General features: G+C 43.7%; 1 protein-coding gene across 8 annotated transcripts in view; it reads right to left on the bottom strand.

The window, feature by feature from the left end:
* Nucleotides 1-20,710, bottom strand: part of magi2a (membrane associated guanylate kinase, WW and PDZ domain containing 2a) — a 224,849-nt gene that overhangs the window by 45,447 nt on the left and 158,692 nt on the right. For 4 of the 8 annotated variants that reach the window (XM_086201886.1, XM_086201889.1, XM_086201885.1 and 1 more), the window contains exons 7-10: nt 6,399-6,456; nt 5,181-5,302; nt 3,540-3,842; nt 2,586-2,768 (exon numbers count right to left, since the gene is read on the bottom strand). In XM_086201886.1, the coding sequence (XP_086058012.1) occupies nt 2,586-2,768; nt 3,540-3,842; nt 5,181-5,302; nt 6,399-6,456 (666 nt within the window). The remainder of the gene's footprint in view (nt 1-2,585; nt 2,769-3,539; nt 3,843-5,180; nt 5,303-6,398; nt 6,457-20,710) is intronic. The other 4 variants (XM_086201888.1, XM_086201891.1, XM_086201887.1 and 1 more) reach the window with 1 other exon arrangement.

Raw genomic sequence — 20,710 nt, 5'->3', positions numbered from 1 at the left:
TTCAAGGCATGACCTGGTGTTTTAAAAATGCCAACAATAAAATGTAGCTTTAAACGCTGTAACTTCTACACTCCAATATCGTGTCGGATAAAATAAGCATATTTGAATATTTTCAGTGACATGAAACTAAGCCCAGAGCTTATCCACATCTTGTGCAAAAAAAAAAAAAAAAGAAAGAAAGAAAGAAAGAAAGAAAGTATGAAGCTCAGCAACCATCTGGTGCTGAATGAGGGTTGCTGCAGTTTGGACCCAAATTGAAACACAATGTGCCAACAAACCTATTATTTTGCATTAAATGCCGCCTCTGGCATCCAAATTAAGCCTCTCTATTTCAGGCGAACTCATGGGCTTATGACACAGAAAGAAAACAAGTTGCAACTAATAAACCCCTCATTTTCACATTTATTTTTAAGGTAAAAATCAATTAATTGACGAGGACATGGCACTACTCATCCAGCAGATATGATATTCGCAGCAGGGGTCAAGAGGCAAAAAAAATGGTCAAATCCAGAATGAAGGGTTTCATGCCACTGCAGGCCAGGGATTCGTAAGTGTGGGCTCGGCTGCTGCATAAGTAGGACACTGAGTCTGGTGGGGGGGGTGCTGATGGTGGCAGAGATGGAGCTAAGGGGAGGACATGCTGGAGAGGGGAGGTGGGGTTATTTCTTAGCATGGAATAGAATAATAATGTGAAGACGGATCCAAAAAATGCTTTATATGCAGTATTGTCAGGAAAAAACCTTTATTGCTCATCAAGGGAAGTACTTTGGATTACTGCATCCACTTTTTACAATCCAGTCTGTTAACGTGATAACTCCTCAACGACCAGCATAACCTCTCTCTCTCTCTCTGCTCTGGTGAAGAAACATCATTACAAGCTAAGAGCGTTGACAAAACCTGATACACACATTCCCTTGACCTTTAGCACATCTGGTCTATCCAGGAGTGTGTCGGTCTTTGTGCTTTTGTGTGTGTGTGTGTGTATTTATGTGTACATGTGCAGCAGTTCCACCCCCATGTGGCCACAAACAGGACTTATGGTGCACATAAAGTCCCCATCATGATTAATGGAGGAGGAAAACTATATAGATGGTGTGCATGTACGTGCACACAAACTTACGTAAGCTCATGCACATGCAGATACATGCAGCAGAGTTAAGTGTGTTGGATTGAGGCTATTTTATCACACGTGTGTGTGTGTGTGTGTGTGTGTGTGTGTGTGTGTGTGTGTGTGTAGACTGCACTTAAATCTCACATCTTTAATTATGAATGTGAATTTGCCAGAACTTATACGACTGCAAGAAATGGTAAATAAACTTTTGTAAGGATGTCTAATATAAAAAAATCACCAAAAAAAACGACAAAAAAAGTTTGCACACAGCACTCCTGTGTTCAGTCCCAGATTTAAAGACCTTTAACAACACCGAGAATAAAATTTAATAGCAACCTCATGGCCAAACTTGCATACAAGACAACATGATTTATTCAACATTACTTGTAAAGCAGAAACGACTTTTTAACGCGCTGCTGTTGTTAAAAATCCCTTGAGCACAGAACTGGGCAACTGGCACCTGTTGCCTGTGATTTTGGGTAACATTTGACAATAAGAGCACGTTAATATCCGTAAGTTAATGCTTCACTGTGCAAAAGAGTGCTGAATAAGCGTGAAGTAAGCACACTTTACCATTTATTACTACTCTATGTGACCCTTAGAACCCCAGCCTCCTCCAGTTTTTCTATCCATTATTGCTTAAATTCATAAATTCAACATGAATACCGTTAGTAAATGATTACTCTGCACATTAGTTAACTGATAACTAACTTAACGAACAATGAACTAACTATTATCAATCTACCTTCAATATAAAGTGGTTTTTTTTGTCTGCCCTGACACCATCAGGCTTCATGGTCATCGCCTGGATTTAGTTTAGTTCACTCGTAGTAAAGAGTTTTGAAAGTTACATGACCTCCGTCCACGCTAGAGTTCAAACACCACATCTGGAGTGGCACACCGTTGAACTCATTGCCCCCTGTTCACTCCCTCCATTCTACAGCGTTTCTGTCAGACATCAGATGGACTGTCAAGGTGGGGAACATTCAAACGGCACCTGCAGCTTTGAAAGTTGACGTTGGGGCGCGTTTTGGTTTTAAAGACAAACCTGGGAGTAGGACACATCAAGTACAAGTATCCAGACTCAGGACTGTAATGTACTGTAATTTCCATACTTTTATACCACAGCGAGTTGTTTGCATCTCTATTTTGAAATTTTCAGTGAATGGTGCAGAGGGAACCACATGTATTGTACCGTACGGCACCGTATGGCTGGGTATCCCATGTATGGGGATGCTGTATTGGATTGTGAGGATGTTACACACCTGACAGTTAAATTAGCTGTAATGGTCTATTTAACACTAGGAAAAGGTAAGTACCTGTAGGACCTTTGTAAATTAAATTCCACATCCTTTAAGGCCTCATTTTTGATGATATTGAATGTAATCCTCTCTGATACTTCGTGGACCCTGAGGTTCCCCTGTTGTAAGGGGGACTCAGTTCGACAGGCTGTGTCAGAGCGCCCGAGGCTTACCTGTGGCCATCTTTCCATCAGCTGCGGCAGGTCCATCAGGGATAACGCTCTTGACCTGGAGGAACTCGTCGGGCTCGTCGCCTCCGATGATCGTGAAACCAAAGCCCATGTTGCTCTTTTGGAGTGACGTGGACAAGAAACTGCCTTTCAGCTGAGTGGGGTCCCGTGTGAACAGCGGCTTTTCTGTAAAGAACACATGCCGATTACACACCGATACCGCAGCAACTTCACAGCAAAGACTTAAGGAAGCTGGCGAGGGACAGTGCTCACAGGGCGGGGGTATGGGTAAAGCTTGTCCTATAAGATATGGGTGGAGCCATAGGCGGTTTTAACTGCAAGACAGTGGAATTTGGGTGGGTGGGGGGAGGTGCTGAAAGATGCAGGTGTGCAAAATCCTTCTGGGTACACTATCTTCCATCCCCTCCTGGGATATGGTGGGCAGCGGGGGTGCAGGGGGGCATCAGTGGTGCAATTCTTCAGTCTCATCCTGAGGAAGCAGCGAAATTCGGCAAATGACATGCTGTCAATCAGGGATCCGAGAGAGGATGCTCGGGAAGGTTAAGGAGGAACTGGGATTTTTTGTCATGGAGGGAGAACTGGGAGGTTTGGGAGGAGGGCAGCCTGTTGTAGGAGTGAAAGGATCTCGGCCAACAAGCTTAGTCACACTTAACCAAGTCTCCCGTCATTTCACCTCGCGAGGAGATGTGGTTAGTGGGCTAGGTTACATCCTTTGTTTGCCTTCAGTAGTCCAGACATGGACTGAGTGATTACACTCTCTGCCTGCTTATTCCAGGCGATAAGACATGTCATGGTACGTGGTCGTCACACAAATCCGTCCACTGCCTCAAGGGGAACGCTTGCTCGCAAGCTAGCATGCTTACAGTAAGTCAAACGAGCGCAGGCAGCCATGAGAGCGACAGTCAGCCTCCTTTTCTTCTCTCTTGACCTACTTACTGACAAAGTGCCACAGGGAGAGGGGGCTATAGACAGGCTGCTCAAGCACCACCGTGCAGGCGGAGGTGCGAAGTGGCTGCTGCTGCTGTTGCTGCTGCTGGTGGGGGCACATATTCATCCGCCGAGTCAGAACGCGCCGTAGCGGGGAGACGTCGGCGGAGGAGGATGTGGCAAATGCAGCAGCCCTGCGAACCGCAGGTGGCGAGCGGGAGAGGTCGCCGAGGCTGTGGCACCGCTCTGGCCTTGGGCCGACCTGAGCAAGGGGGGATCTGGGGAGGGTGGCACAGGGGCTGGCATCTTCAACTGGTATCGCAAATTTTGGAGGGGAGCGGGTGGAAGAGAAGGAAGAGGAGTGGGGAGAAGGAAGAGAGAGAGCCTCACTGGAATGTACACAGAGTGTAACCACGGAGACCGGCTCCCGTCTCACAGCGATGGGCAACTACATTACCACTGAGCCCATGTCTACCTCACCAGTCCAGATAGTATAGAGCAGCACTTCCTGCTGCTAGGAAGACTGGTGGAGGAAGAGCGCTGAAATCAGGTAGCAACAAACCAGTCAACAAGGAAAACACGGAATCAGATGTTCACTTGAGTAGAGATCTAAAATTAAACCCAGATTATTAATCCAAGAGAATTTCTCAGTGACACAAATAATCTGCTGCTTAATAATCACAGCTGTAAAGATGCTGCTGTTTCGATCCATAAGGGCACATGCATCAGGTGTCTTCTGTGTCAAGTTATTGGTATAAAACTTGGTTTGTAACATAATCAAGTCTGTGTATTGACACATTTAATTGCTTCGATACTGTCAAGCCCAGAATGATGCCTTCAGTTCCATACCTGAAGATCAGAACTCCAAGTTCATTTCATAAATTCTGAAAGTGCTCAAACACAGTGGATAAAAGGTCATCAGTTCATATTTTCATTCGGGCTGTCAACCATCAAAAGAAAAAAAAATATCCACAAGGCCACAATTTCTTCTTCTTCTTCTTTTAATTTCCGGTAGACTAGATGCAGCTAAGGCTTGGGGATCAAGGTGCACGGGTGCGACTACGGTAATTGTGTAAATGTTTTAATGTGTCGTGTTACTTTTTTTTCTTTTTTTTAATCTCGCTGACCAAATTTTCCTGTTGTCAAACTTCTCTGCACGAGCTGCGTGGAGTTGTGTGCCGTTAGGTAATAGGAATAAAAAACAAACAAACCCAAAAAAGTATCATTCAGGGACTACAATCAAGGTTGTGCGAACAGAAATGTGTGGATGGTAGCCAGCAATACAAAACAAACCAAAACAAAACTACAAGGCCACGTTTTAATTAAACTTTGTGGAGAGGTGTAAGAATTATTATATAAAAAAAATGATATTTGGAGTAGTTTCAGAGACCCAGATATAAATGATGGTTTCTGCAGATTTGTGTATAAAATAAGAGCTGGATATTAACCTTGGCACAATCTGGGCTCTTCAGTCCTTCCAGTACATTTTTATTCTGTTTCGTGCCAACAAAAAAAAAAGCTAAACAGAACAGGTCCGTACGTTTGACTGAAGTGAGCGCCATTACTTCACAAATGAGAGAGCCTCGGTCCAATCAGCGGATGATGACAACAACTGAACGTCATGGTTGGAAAGCCAAAAGGCGGTTTTACCTCTGTAGATGGTGGGAAGGGGCAGTGAGGAGAGACCCTGGCTTTGCATCTGCTGCTGCTGCTGGAGTCTCCTCTTAGCCTCCAGGACTGGATTCTCAAACTGGGTCCTCCTATTTATATGGCTGCAACAACAACAACAACAAAAGACAAAAAAAACTTGATTGCAGATTCCACACAATCCTGTTTCACTTAACTCAGCCACCCCCCTCTCCTAAAGATCAGCACCGACCATCCGGCATCTACTCCAACCCGCTATTGCTATGATGATTAATTAAATGGCTGGTCGCCAGGTTATGTAAGAGAGCTGCAGAATGGCTTTGTTGAGTTTCGAAAAAAAAACAAAGATAAAAGGACTGATTTGTTGCTTTTGTTCTGAGATCCAGCAGTGAATCAGTGACTGGGAGGGAACCTGCACAGCGATTTCCTTTAGCCTTCTACATCCATTGTCAACAACTATTTGCCAGCATGAAATAATTAATCTTAAAGTCTTTATTGTACTGGCGCGCACGCACGCACGCACACGCACACACACACACACACACACACACACACACACACACACACACACACACACACACACATTATCTTTCTCTGTTCCGCTTATCTTTTAATGAACACCCTGGAATCATAGTGCCAATTACAAAAAAAAAAGAAAAAAAAAAAGCTTTTTTATTTTTTACATAATTCCAGTCTGGACATAAGGAATCAGAGCATGCGAGGAGGGAGGGGGGAGGAAGGGGCTGCGGTATATAAGTCAGTGTGTTGCCAGGTGCCACTCTGGAGCTCTTATTAAACTGTGCTCGTCTAAAAATAGAACTTCGTCCTCACGCCCCGGAGTAGAGCACATTTGGCCGAAGATGTTACGCCTCGGAACAAATAGAGGACGTGAGTGATAGAGAGCGGGCCAGTGCAGCTGACATGGATGAACAAACATGCAACCCCCCCAAAAAAAGAAAGACGGGAAAAAAACAAAAAACAAAAACTGACACCCTGATTTCTTCCACCATGATTCAGACAGATGGATAACACAGCGCACACAGACGAATAAACTTCCCTCTGCAAACAAATAGTCATCTGTCAGCAGGCAGACAAAGGCAGTATTGCTTCCTGGGCTCCAGCGCCAGTCTGCTCCTAATAAACACGATTAATAAAGCACCAGCGAGCTACACTGGAAATCAAAAGCAAGTCATTATATATTAAAGATGGAACCCAACTTACTCAACATAGTAGCTGCCGTAAATGGGGTCATCGATTTTCTCCCAGCCGTACGGAAGCTCTGGAAGAAAAACAACAGCAGAGAGAGAAGTGAGGAAGGGCTTGTTTACTTGTCTGCTTTAGTTTACAGCAGCATCGTGTAACCAGGAATCGGATGGTTAAATAACTGGAAGGAGCGTGCTTTTCTTCTTCTTCTTCTTCTTTTTTAAATTTGCACATCCGTAGGCATTTGACTGGTAAAATCTATCCTAAAATATTCTGAAATCTCTCTTTTTATGAAAAAAATTAAAGAAAAAGGTTTTTTTTCCTTTAAGGAAGTCACACTGATTTAAAGAAGTTTTTTAAACTAGGAATCGAAAAAGTTGCATCCCGTATCCATAGAAGGCAGTCAGATATCCACAAGTTGGCCCTCGACTCTTCAAAAAAGTGTTTTCTTCATCTGCACGGGACGAGCTGCTTCCACGAGAAACCAAACCTCCGGGAGTTGAACCATCAACTTCAAACTTTACCAGCTGAAGATTCAAAGATATATTCAGTGGCAGGCGGATCAAACGCCGGCTGCTGCGGCAAGAATATGACCGACACATATTATGGTATAAACGTCAATGCACAAACTGGATTACTCTGTTTTAAAAAGCTACAATGGTGTTTAAAATGACGGGCGCGATTGGCTTGGAAGGAGTTGGAAGGAAGTGGATCATCTTTCTACGAAATGTCATTCTTGATCGCCTTTGTGCATTTTTTTAAAACTAGTTACAACAGTTGAGCTCTCTGAGGAGCCACACAGCTAAAATGTCTCCTGGAAATGGTTAAATAGTTTTGTTTTTCCATTCAAATATATATATATATATATATATATATATATATATATATATATATAAAAAGCTGCCAAAGACATATTTCCCCCTCCCGCATCACTTCTTTGTCGTCATGGAAAGCAGAAAGAGCCAGGTGCGTATGTTTAGCTAAAAGCTAATTTGTGACGGATGGTCACAGTAATGGACAGAAGCTTAAATTTCGGCTCACAAACCTTCATTTGTGGCACTCGTTCATGGTTGCGCCGAACCCAGAATGGTTGCAGCCAGCTTATTTATCATTAAAAGCAGTACTATCCCCCCCTCCCCCGTGTATTCCTGACCCCCGCCTCTGCCCTCTCCACCTCCCTTGGGGTGGCAGCGCCTGTTGGCTGCAGCCTGCCCCCGCCCGGGCTTGGCTGAGGCTGCTCTCTTGCTGCGACGCCTCACTCTCACTTGCCTCCATTGGGTCAATGGACTGCTCAAGTTTAGCGTACATACACAACAAATGTATATGTGCTGTTGTTAAAATTCTGAAGTGTACCATTATTACTTTCAATCTGTAATAATTGTGACGGCTTGTGATAGTTGTATCAGGCTTTGAGTTGTGATCTTTAATTGCCTCTCGGGGATAAATAAAGTTATCTGAATCTGAATCTGAAAAGCAAAGTCTTTGTGGATTATTGGGCATAAATTAGGATTCATGTGAATTTATTGTAATTGATGCAATGAGCTTTGAGCTCACGACACATAGCTGGCTCTTTCTGCATTCGAAAGTCACCAAGAGGTAAATTAGGAGGGAGGGAGATTCTTCATGAGCTCCAGACACCTTTTAATGAGTACTTGAAAAGCAAAAAGACACTTTCTGGTGAAGTATCTCTTTCATTTACGCCAGAGGGAAACACAAAACAAGTCATTTGAAGTTGTCTCGAGTCGAACGCTTCAGTCACGGCGGGTGAAAACAATTAAGAATTTTAAAAAAAACCAAACGAACAAAAATACCACTTCGAGTCTTTCCGGTGGACTTCAACTCGTGCGCCCGCAAACAACGTCCTCATGTCCTGGCATCATTTCTGGTGGGGCTTGTCCTCAAAATCATGCAGGTACACCCGTCAAGTAATTACAGCGCTAACAAATCCACAAACTTCCGCAGGCGGAGATCTCAGACGTCTGGTATCCCACGTTGGCAACTATGCACAACCATAAGTCTTTACAATGTTTCCCGTTGTGCACCTCAATGTTAATAACGTCGGCCAGCAACTTTTCAATGCGAGTCTGCAACGTCATATATTTCTGCTTCTATGTTTCATGTCTGTTCTCCTCGGGGATTAAGCTGCAGAATATGTCTGTGTTGTTGTGAGGGATCAAAGCAGATTTTCCTTCAAATGCCTGACAGTTGTCAGTCATTTTTGACAGGATCCTCAAAGCTGCCCTCTCCTCTTCCCTCAGAGTTCCCTGACGGAACTCAGCTCACGATGACATGTCTAGAAGGAGCTCCCAAATTTGCTTTTGCAATTTATGTGAGTATGTGAGATGGTTTTGGAGCGAGCTCCATTCTCTCCGTTTTTCCCAGTTCCCGGTGACAGATTGGAGTAAAGGGGAGAGAGAAGAACGATGATGAGGAGCCAGGAGGACAGAAGAGGAGAACTGGTGAGAAGAGAACAGGAGTGGAAGTCTGGATTTGCCAAGTGAGTGAGGAAGAGGAAATAAGATGTGAAAACCTGAGGAGAAACAAGACAAGTGATGAAATTGCATTAAAAATGAGTAAAGAGGAGCAGAGAGAGAGAGAGAGAGAGGGTTTGATCACATGCATTTAATCTTTATTTATTTTTTTACATCTTAAATTGATCGGAAATCTCAATCATTTTTTTCCCTGTCCTTCTGCGGAGGACATTTGCACGGACAAATGAGAATCAAACAGAGACGTACGAGAACAGATTTGGCCAGAAATCCATCAAATAAATAACTGAGGTGATGATGTACGCTCAGGTTGTTTATCACGTAATTCCCTGAAGGAATCTTATGGTAAATGTTCCTGCGCTGGCCTAACAATCAATTAGTACGGAGGACCGCATTTACATGGAATTGTAATTAGCGCAGCCTGAAATAATGTTGGCATAGTTTCAAATGAAGCGGCTTTATCAGTTTAACATTCATCCTGTAAACTCTCCTGCAGCCAAGTAGAAGACAATTAGCGCAGCAACACTGTTGACACCGTGTTCCTGCTCTGCGTTTACACTCCGCTGGACTGATGTTGCATTCATCCCCTCCATTTAGCTGGCGTGTTGTTTTTCAGAGTGATGGTCACGATATTTGGAGGACGACATGTACAGATGAACAACAATCGAAACTAAACACCGATTGCACTACATGACTTTTGACGACGTTTCTCAAAGCTTTTGGCTTTTGCCGGCTGACATTTTAACATGAATATATGTACTTGTTACATTTTAAAGACAAGGTTTAAAAAAAACAAAAGGTTAATAAGAGAGACTGACAAGGATTTAGTTTCAGGGTCCCCTAAGGATCTTGCTACCAAGATTGAGAAAAATGCAGTAGTTTTGCCAAATAGTGAGCCTGCATCGATGTATGGGAGGTTATGAGTTATACAAAACTGATAATGGTTTATGAAGTGTTTTCAATGCCAGTAATAATGTGCTTACAAGCATTTATGACAGCTTTTTTAGGAGAGGTGTATTGTAAAGCAGCGCCGGGGTGGATAAGGCAGGTAAACATTGTCTACAACTTAACAAAAACACATAAATGACGAGCACGCACTAGTCAAAAAGAACAGAGACGCTCGACGTGGAGAAGAACCTGACGTCCCTGCTTTGTCAGGTACGTCTCAACTTTTAGCAGTTTTCCATTAAATCAAATATCAAGACCCCCCCCCCCCCCCCCCCGGAATGGAACAAACAAACATCTGGCTCTGAGTGTGAGAAGTGACAACGCGGGTAGTTTGGGGACGGTGTGTTCCAGTGCAGCAGAGCTGAATCAGACCGGCTTTGATTAGTGACAATGCAAAGTTAATCAGGATGAGAAGGTGATGGAGGGAAGGTTTTCCTAATCAGACACAGAGGCAGCCGGAGGGAGAAGCTGAGCACCTGGGGGCTCTCTGCGGGACCCCTGGGGCCGCGCGGTGGAGAGCTGGGCTGCTGCTTCAGACAGCCCGACAGTACACTCTATATGGTCATTGCATAAGATTACTCCTTGGCCTAGTTTATAAATCTGCATAGCAGGCACGCGCTCATGCCTCTCAGTCCTCCCACTCGAAAGAGAAATATCAAAACAATGCTACTGAGTGAGTGTGTGTGTATGTGTGTGTGTGTGTGTGTGCTCTGTTGAACTCCTGCCCTATCCCTTCCGAACAAATTATTAAAATTTCAATGGAACACACTATTTTTGCCTTACTAAAATGCATAACACACACACACACACACACACACACACACACACACACACACGTGCGCGGTGATGAGCGATATAACAGAGTGCTGCGAGCAGGTTGACAGCCCATGGGAATACCTCCTGTGAGCACCGCAACATTCCTTCGCCCCATCTCCACTCATTAAATATGAAAGAGACTGTTTCATGTTCTCACCTTTACCGGGTGCTACACACAAACGTGGGCGTGCGCGCACACACACACACACAAGCACACACACAAGCACGCATTGTGTTGCTTTATCTGCACACCATTTCAATCACTTTGCATATGTTCACGCGCATGCGCGCACGCACACACACACACACACAGGAGATCAAAGGGGTGCCGTGTATGTCGGCAGACTTCTAACGCAAAGCTTTTCTGTTAAAACGTCCGCAAGAGGAGCTGCAGAAAGCAGAGAAACTCTCTGCCTCCACCCGCAGGAGGGAGTAGGAATACGAATGCTGATTTTTGTCATTTCTATTAGAAAAGTACTGGATCTACCACACACACACACACACACACACACACACACACACACACACAAATGTGGTATTACAACAACAACATTCGCCTGCAAGCTGCTATGTTGTCAACACGTAGACCATCTTCTCTGAGACTGTAAATTTCTCAGCTAAACCAAAATGTCAGTGATAAATGTTTAAACGCGCAAGCCGCCTCCCAGCGTGTGCGTGTGTGCGTGTTTGCTTTATTAGAAAAGTAATGTCACTACTGCTCACATTAATTCACAAAGAATAAACTGATCTAGAAGTTTGGGACATGACCGTCAGGAAGGTTGAACGAAGTCAGCCGATGGCCTGGAATCTCCACCAAGGAAATTCTGCCTTGCAGTTTTTGCCTCCAAATGGACGCACCGCATTGGCTGAAGTTCACCAATCAAATTCCATGTATGTAGCACATTTCATAAATGGAAACGTTAAAAGGAAGACTACACTGAGAGCGAACCATTTCTAATTACATCGCACCAAAACACTCATTTTACCGGCCGGGACAAAACCATAAGTTTGCTCCTTAAAGATGTGGACTGATTTAAAAAAAAAGTTGGAGAAGAACCATAAAACTGTGTAAGTCTGTGTAATCATCTGAAGTTGAATAAGACAATATTAAATTGCTTCAATTCAAAAGGAAGTGCGCTCTATTGCTCTCTTGATAAGCGTCGTAAAAGAGGTCCTGTACTCGGATCTTTTAGTTGTATCGCTCAAGCCTTCATCCACATAGGATTAAAGTCTTCCTCGACCAAAATGTAGCATTGCTGTTTTAGGGTTCCATAAAGATGATTTATTAAGACTTCCAATAATTGATTAGCACCAAGGATTTCCAAAAATAAAAACCCCCTTATACGTCTTTTCAATACTCCAAGTGGATTAGACACACCCTCCGTGATTCTTCTCTTATGCTACCATCTATTTGGGGCCACAGCCCTTCTACCTTGTTCAGCTGAAGTTGCACAGTGGCTAAGCTCTTCTTTTCGCACCCCCCCCCCCCCCCACACACACACACACAGAAACGCTGTTACTCTCACAAAGCTGCGCTGATAAATGCTGAACTTAGGAGGATTGACTCGTTGCTTTTGTCTGGCTCTACTGAATGCCATCTATAACCTCTCTGTCAGCAGGATGCAACGGAGTATTAACTCCCTGCAACATAAAGGGAGCGAGTGTGTGCAGGTGCCTTATGGAGCTGCTTATCACGGCCTGGCTGCATGCGTCCAAGAAGGAAAGCTGGTGTGAAATTTTCAGGTAGGAGCCCCGAAGAGAGTGGCGACGACATCCATCCTGCAGTCACAGGTGTGGTGGGGGCGCTCACTACATCCTCCAGCGGCACTCAATAATCTCCTCCCTTTTCATTCTCTTGCCTTCTTCACCTAAGTATCCTGTCATCCACATTTTCTAACGCAGTAGACGGGTAGTTCATTCTTGAGGTGAGCTCACAGGTTATCCATTCTTTATTCTCCTGTTTCTAATTTCAGCTGAGGTACAGGGCGGTGAACCGCGTAGCCCTCAGCAGGAGTTCCTCTGTGCTTTTCTCCGTTCTTTATTTTCTTCCATACCCCCCCCCCCCACCCCAACCCAAGCAGTGAATTGAATCATTTTCAGCACCTGCAGCATTTTGAAGCCACCAAAAAAAGTCTTGTTCAACCCAAGCCTCCTAGGCTTCATTTTTCACGTCACCCCTGAACGCTGCACACATTCGAGTGCAGAGGTTGCCGTAAAAAAATGCCCCGTCTTGTTTTTCGCAACCAACACGGAGACAAAATCAACCATCTGAGGGACTCTGGAACACGGAAAGTAAGGACTTGTGATCCTGAGATACCCTACCAGGTGCTCCGCTTGAAAAGAGGAGGAAATTTCCTGGTAAATTCACAGAATTTTTTTTTTTTAAACATATTTTATTTGCAAAAGAATTTGGAAAATATATGGGAATTAACAAGAATGAACTAGAAGTTTCAGGGTAGTTTATACAAACTGTGTTTCACGGAGGAATCTTCTGAGGCCACGCCCTCTTAGTGCGATGAAAAATCCACTGAAGTGCAAAAAAAAAAAAACGTGAAAAATGCCATTTACCCCAACAAAATACAGCTAATTACCCCCTTTTCCTGCTGTATATTTCCCTTAATTCCCATGGGAAGATTACGTCATTTCCTGGTATTCCGAAAAACACTGCAGTGCCTTCTGATGATGCAGAGCGACTGTTTCTCTGGAATGTTGCAGAAGAAACCTCAATTTGCCCCCCGATTGACGACTATGACGATGCTTTCTGGGAGTTTATCTTCTTCTCTTTAACACGTTTATTAAACTCCTCAGAAACCAAATGCATCTAGAATTATGAAGACATCCTATTTGCAGAGAACCTTAACGGTCAACTGTAATATTTCTGGTATAACCTGTAATTCAGTAGCTCCGTCTGCAATCAACGGCGGCGATATTTGCAGGTTTGGTTCTGGTAATCACCATCCTGCCCGTCACAGTGACAGGAAGAGACGTGATGTGCTCGTTAGATGCTTGAGGATCTGGGCCTCTGGAGGGGTAAAAAGGTGGTGAAAGAAAACCGGCGAGATGAGAAAATGGCCTGCTGGATGGGAAGGGTTCAAGCTGTGAGCGTGAACGCGTCGTTTAAGGAGATAAGGCGTGGTTTAGCTGTGATGGCAGCGAGGTGGTTTGTTTAAAACAAGCGTGACTTAAAGTTGCGCATCAAACTGACACCTGAGGCGAGCTTAAGGTGTCTGTGCGCGTCGCCATATCCCCTACGACGTAGCCTGACGTACACCTCGACACAAACCACAACAGCCACGACTGTTCTACCTCATTAAAGGACTTCTCTTCACGTGTGTTTCCACAGCGTCTCCTCCTCTGGTCTGAGGTGCCATGCCTGCTTTCAGTAAATCAAACAGTTGTTATCAGCTCAAACTCCCCAAACCTTTTGCTCCGTCTCATCCGCCGTTGTTGGACGTAGGCAAAGAAACTGAACGGTGCATTTTCAGCGCAGCAAATGCAGCCGGTCTACGGCGGGGGGGTCAAGGCTAAGGTGCTGCACAGTTATGAATCAAGCTTTGACTCGAACAGTAGACGCGGCGAGAGCACAAGGTACATCTGAGCTGGCCAGTATTTCTTTGGTGAAAGAAGAGCAAAAATCTACACCCAAGATTTTTCTCCATGGGACAGCAAACGTTTTTACTTTTCTACCATCTGGTTTCTTCCTCTTCCACGTCTACGTCTGTTCATCTGATGAATGCTGATAATATTTAAATCATGTGTATTTGTTTTGTGGCTCCCTTGAAGTGTTAGAATTTTCTATCGTGTCAACAAATGGTGATTGACAGATCAAACCAGCTGACAGGTTTTGTTGTTTTTTTTGTGTGTGTGTGTGTGTGTGTGTCTGTCATTTTCCAATTACTTTCTAAGGGCAACTTCTCAGACTGGGATACATATTACCTGATAGGGACCAATTAATTCTAAAGGTGTAATACACAAAAGCGTAGGTTAGAATTGAGTTCGACTGCAGTTGCACCAGGAGAGGTGACGGTAAATCATACATTTCTATCCTTTAAAACATCTCCACTCTGACAGCAATTAATCGAGGCACTTTTCGACCTCTTGGAGCCTTCTTTGTTCCCCCACCACTTGTTTTCCTCCTGTATAATGAAAACTCTGAATATCCTTACAATAACTCTTCTGTAAAAATCCCACCGGCATCCATGTCCTACCGCTGGTAGACAATAGATGAGAACTAAAAAAAAAAAATCCTCCAAAAAATAATAGAACAAAAGTGAATTCACAAGGCAGCAGCTTATCGAGACATTCCAGGGACAGGAGGAGGCATTACCCAACTGTGACCCGGCACTTATACTCTCCTCATTTGCCTTTAAAGTTCTGTTATATTTGGCCTGAGCACAATACTTCCATTTGAAATGTTAAAAAAACAAAAACAAAAACCTTCTCGGGGTTCAGGACCGCAGCAGAAACAGAGTTATTTTGTAAGACCCTTTTGTTCCGTGTTAAATAGGACAATTATGTAAAGTAGTTTGTTTCATAAAATCTTCCTAATTCTTGTAGATGAGATTACATTTTTTTTTCCCATACACACACGTAAAGGTCAATTTGTTTCAATTTTTTTCTAACTTATTAGAGCCCTAACAGAAATGAAAATGTAGAAAAGCCTGAAATCTGGGTCCACGTTGGCTCATGGTATCAAAGAAATGACTGAATTCTTATTCATGTGTCATTGCTTGATGTCAGCTTCCTATGTAGGATTGTACTGTATAATACTGCGTTCAAACAGGCCGACAGGGATGTACCAGGGGAGGTGGGAGAGTAAAATTACGTACAGTATGGTCAATGCTGCAGAGGTGGTGTTGGTCACGTTAGCGTCGCTGAGGGTTCCACCATTTTAAAGCTACCGGGTTTGTCTTTCACTTGATTTTGGATTATTGTTGAAAACAAACTCTGCGTCGATGAAAAGTGTTGTTCCGCATGATCCATCGTCGTCTTCCACTTATTCCTTACTAGTAAGGGTCGCGGGGGGGCTGGAGCCTATCCCAGCATCTACGTGCGAGAGGCGGGGTTCACCCTGGACATGTCGCCAGTCCATCGCAGGGCCAACACACAGAGACGAACAACCATTCACACTCACAGTCACACCTACGGTCAATTTAGAGTATCAATCAGCCTCGTCCCCTCTTGATGTCTTTGGACGGAGGGAGGAAGCCGGAGTACCAGAGAGAACCCACACAGGAACAGGGAGAACATGGAGACTCCACACAGAAAGATCCCGCACCCGAGCCAGGACTCGAACTTGGAACCTTCTTGCTGTGAGGCCACAGTGCTGACCACTGCACCACCGTGCAGCCCTGTTCCGCATGATAATCCTCCCAAATATCCTTTTCGTAGATAGATAGACGGATACTTTATTGATCCCAGAGGGAAGTTCAATGTGTGTGATTCATGAAGCGGAAATGCAACCGCAAGCAGTAAAAGCTAACATTTACATGACATTGACAAGCTTTGCGTGTCTTCGTCTTCTACTTGTGCACCCTCCGCGCTCTTGTTTAGCCACTTGGTATCAACCTCCTCGCTGTAAAATTGTATTTACAGATGAATTTAGGTTGAAGAACGAAAACCTGAAAACATCTTAAGCTTGTGTTAACCACAGAACTGATTTAAAGCATTAAATCAATAACCCATTCAGAACACCCCCCCCCCCCCCCAAAAAACAACGCTAATTCATTCCTGGGTTTTAGGACTCATTCTTTAGCCAATCTATAATCAAGTTTAATTTTGTTGGTTTGAGACTTGATTCAATTTGTGCACAAAGAACACTCGGTTTTACAATGATTTGCCTTTGATTAAGGCTTTCATTCTTGTGTCTGCTCTTATTTTATGCAGCTCAATAAAACTGTTGCAAATCTCGAGATGATAGCTTGTTGTAAAAAAAAAAAAAAATCCCCAATAATACTGAATTCAATATCACAGCATCATATTGATTTATGGCCCAGCTCTGGGTCTATCAGTTTCCTGCAGTTAAAAGTACATTTCAGCGGATATATACACCCTCATCCTGACAGCACACTGAGCAAACATACGTCACACATACACCTGCCACACGGAGCCTTCGGAATGCTCCTTCCAATCTCCACGCCGCAGGCCTGCTCTGCTGGGGATGTTCTCAAAATACACCCATCAATCAGACGCCTGCCCCTCCCCGTTACCCGGCTAGCGACTGCTGCAGGAGTCTCAAGGTGAAGGAGGGCGCTGCGTTCCTCCTCTTGTAATAACTCACCTGTAGGACTGCTGCACCGAGTGTTTACGCAGGGCCAGATTAGCAAGGAAAACGGTCGTGAAAATCTGCTCCTTATTGAGTTTGCGGCTGCAGAGTTCAGGATCTGATTTACGGAGAGAGCAGCTCATTACGCAGCCAGCTCCTGGATTACACCTGGCTCAGCAGCACTATTACAATCTTTACTATCTTAGTATTAATACATAACGACGCAATAAACCCATTCATGGGGAACAACAAGGAGATTAAGTGACATGATAGGGTAAATTGAAGACGCATAAAATATATTTAAGCCTCCAGAACTAGAGGAGAGCCAGAGGAGAGCCTGCCATAGAGTTGGTAATAGTAAGATTAATGTCGCTGCATACTCACTTGAATGCAATAATAGAAGAAAGGAAAGTTTTGTTGCAGCCAATTTTTACAGTTCATCTCAGATATCATTGGTTTAGAGCTCTCGTGAGCGATAATAAAGAAACAGCATGAGGTGGTCTACTTCAGTCAGTAAAACTAGTTGGTTAAGTTGGACGAGAGGTGGATAATCTCTCCCAATGACAGCAGCGGAACTAGACTTTTGTATTAGGGGTAGCCAAGTTCACTGCGGGGGAGTCCTGGGCTTGTCGAAATACACATTGCTTGAGAAGTGTGCGTCAAAAGAAAGACAGGAACTCCAAATCAGTCCCAGATATTGCGTGCAGGACTAAAACTACAGAAAAAAACGATATTTGATATGAATACTGATGTGAAAAATTAGCTTATATTTCAAAAGCATCCATGTCGTGTGACCTGCAGCCTCACAGGAAAGTTAATCAAAAATGGGGCCGATTTAAAAGGACACTCAAATGTCTCATGAATATACAGTATCTGTGACTACGTAGTTTGTCCACCCAACGCTATTTATTTATTTTCAGTCCAAATGCTATATTTTTTTTAGCCCAGAAGTGATCATAAGTTTCTGAAATAGACTGAAAAATCATTCAGTCTGGTGATGCTGAAGCTTCTGGATTTGAAAAAAGGCACCAATCAATGAAAAAAAAAAAAATCATTAAATCATTCTTGCTAATCATGCTTTAATCAACAATAAAGCTGGAGAATTGAGATTTGCTTGAAGTTAGACTCAAATGATGACAAGACCAAGAGCGGGGAGGAATCAGAGTCACTCATTTTCTAGTCTATTCTAGAAGACACAAATTCAGACAGGGTTGGTTTTTTTTGAAACCTCCTGTGGGCTACGTGGTGCTCGGTTCTTCCAAGCCTCGTCTCCGTGTTCCCCTGAAAATTGGCCAAATTTCGTGGAAAACATATTCAAACCTCGGCTAGCATGTCTCCTCCTATTATTCCTGCAATCCTCCTTTGAATGCATATGCAACAAGGGGGGGGGGGGGAGAGAGAGAGAGAGAGAGAGAGAGAGAGAGAGAGAGAGAGAGAGAGAGAGAGATGCAACTTGCTGACAGTCGCACAAACTGTGTGCCAGCTTGCTACGCCTGATTGATAAACACAGCATACGTCTTTGGGGCAGAATTCATCACATCTGCCCAAAAAACAGATGTAGGAGCTCTGGTAAATCTGGCCCTTAGTGTCCCCTAAAACAACAACAACAACAACAACAAAAACCCACATTAAATAAAATCAACCAAAACTTTCTAAAACTCACAACAACAACAAAAAATAAATCAGGAAATCCATCTCTGACTCCCACTGAGCCGACAGAAAGGGTGGACAGTGAACAGGAGACACGAGGCTTTGCCTTGTAGCTTCCATCTGGACATAAGTGATTAAGTATTGTATGAACACACACACACACACACACACACACACACGGCAAGTTGCTTTCAAACTAAAATAATAATAAAAAAAGAAGAGCACAGATTTCCCTTGGAGAGGGAAAACAAGTAGGAAGTGTAAGCCCTGCTCTCGCCTGTGAGAGATGATAATAACTTTGTCTTGGCCCCCGAAGCTCCTCACATGACTAGAATGTAATTACACGTTGAGGTTTGATGCTGTGTGTTTGCGTGTGTGGGCCGTCTACTGGGACGGACGCACACACGCGCGAGCGCACGCACACACACATACACACACACGCACCCATGCACACAAAGCACGCCAGACAAGAGGAGCACTCCAACACAATTAAAATCCTTCAAACCTGAGCACCGTCAAAGTTAATCCCTCGCTGCGTTTCACTGTCCAGTTTACGCACGGAAACAACACAGAAATGACGATTTGGTCGTGGAGGAAAGTGACACCAGTGTGGATCATCTGTTCTCAGCGGCAGGTTGAAGGAGACGCGGCAGAAAATGACACGAAAGTTAAAACTGCTGGCTTTTTCAGTCTACTTGGTGTTCTTAGTGTCATTATCAGTTTTTTCTGTTGTTGCTGTTGCATAATTCAACGAATATTCAGCAAACGGGAATAGCAGGAAATTCCTTGAATCCTTAGCGGAAAAGCTGATACTTTAAGATCGATGTGACGATGCAGGTTTGGTTTAGACATGAAAAACACTTGGCTAAGAGGAGGGAGAGGTCATAGATTGGGTTGAAATACAGATAAATAAATACATCAATGGAGCGCATATTAAAACCATATTTGGAAACTCCTAGAACCAGAACACCAACCATAATCAGAATACGGTTTGTGTGTTTATGAACGCCAGCATTTTTTCCCTTGCTTGCCGTGTTTGTCCTTGTGTTTAAATAATGATTGGAACACAGCGATTAAAGGGGTGTGTCAACGTCCTTTTATGGCAGTTTGTGGGTGTGGCTTGTCTGAGGGCAAGCAATGATAAAACAGAAACTTTTGCACGCACAGCTTTTTAGATTTGAATGTAAGAGGGAAAGTTTTCCTGGTAGGACACAACATCTGAAGACTGCTGTCTGCTTTGCTTCACCTAAGGGCCGGGGTGGGGGTTTCACACACCTGAATAAGTAAAGAATCAAGTGAGAGAACAGCAACCTGCTTGGCTTTCACTTTTCTCAGCCAACAAAATATTTGGCAGGACAGGGGAAAAACAAAACCTCACTACAAACTTTGAGAGTGTGAAAATGGGGGAGAATTAAAGCTAACAGGTTGGATACGGAGCCTTTCCTCGTTCTGTTTTATCTCCGCCGAAACAAAGGAGACAGGTGGAAGGGAAAAGAGGAAGAGGGACAAAGACGGATGTAGAGGGAGAGGAGGGAGGAGGTGAGAAACATGGAGGCTGTGGGAGACAGAAATATCAAGCGAGTTATGTAACTACAAGGCGCGTGTGATGTCAAATACATTCTTCACTGGTGCAGACGCTCCTTTGAACACGCAGGAATGAGTGCGCTAAACCGAACACACATTTCCCTGCATATTTTTGACAGAATCCGGTTGTATGTGTCGCAACTGGATTTAAAGATAAAAGAGAACAAGTTGTCTTTAACAGCGGTGAAAATATTTACTCTAATACTGCACTCAAGGTACCTTACAAGAGGATTACTTTTTTGTTGTTGTTGTTGCTCGTTCTCAAATCCAATTTCAGAAGAAGATATGTTCTTGTAATACTTTCCAAACAAATGTGTAAAATGATCAAAATTTATGGAGTATAATTCATTGGATTAAGGATTAAACCACCCGAAGACATAGGCAGGAAGATGAACTCTGAAAATGTAGCTTACATCTTCAGAAACGACAATATTTGAGCTTTATTTCTCCTAGTTATTGATGCTTTATCTTCTTGGTTTCAACCTGCACTTCCTAAATACTTCCTGTCTTGAGATTATTAGTTACCAGCTGCACATCTCTATTTTTATGAACCTGGTCTGGCTGTTTCCTCTATGTGT

Source organism: Aulostomus chinensis, chromosome 4 (assembly GCF_037954235.1).
Source record: "Aulostomus chinensis isolate RoL2024-O1b breed Wild chromosome 4, RoL_Achi_v1.0, whole genome shotgun sequence".
NCBI lineage: Eukaryota > Metazoa > Chordata > Actinopteri > Syngnathiformes > Aulostomidae > Aulostomus > Aulostomus chinensis.
The sequence above is the reverse complement of the archived record's forward strand: the minus strand, read 5'-3'. Positions and strand labels throughout refer to the sequence as shown.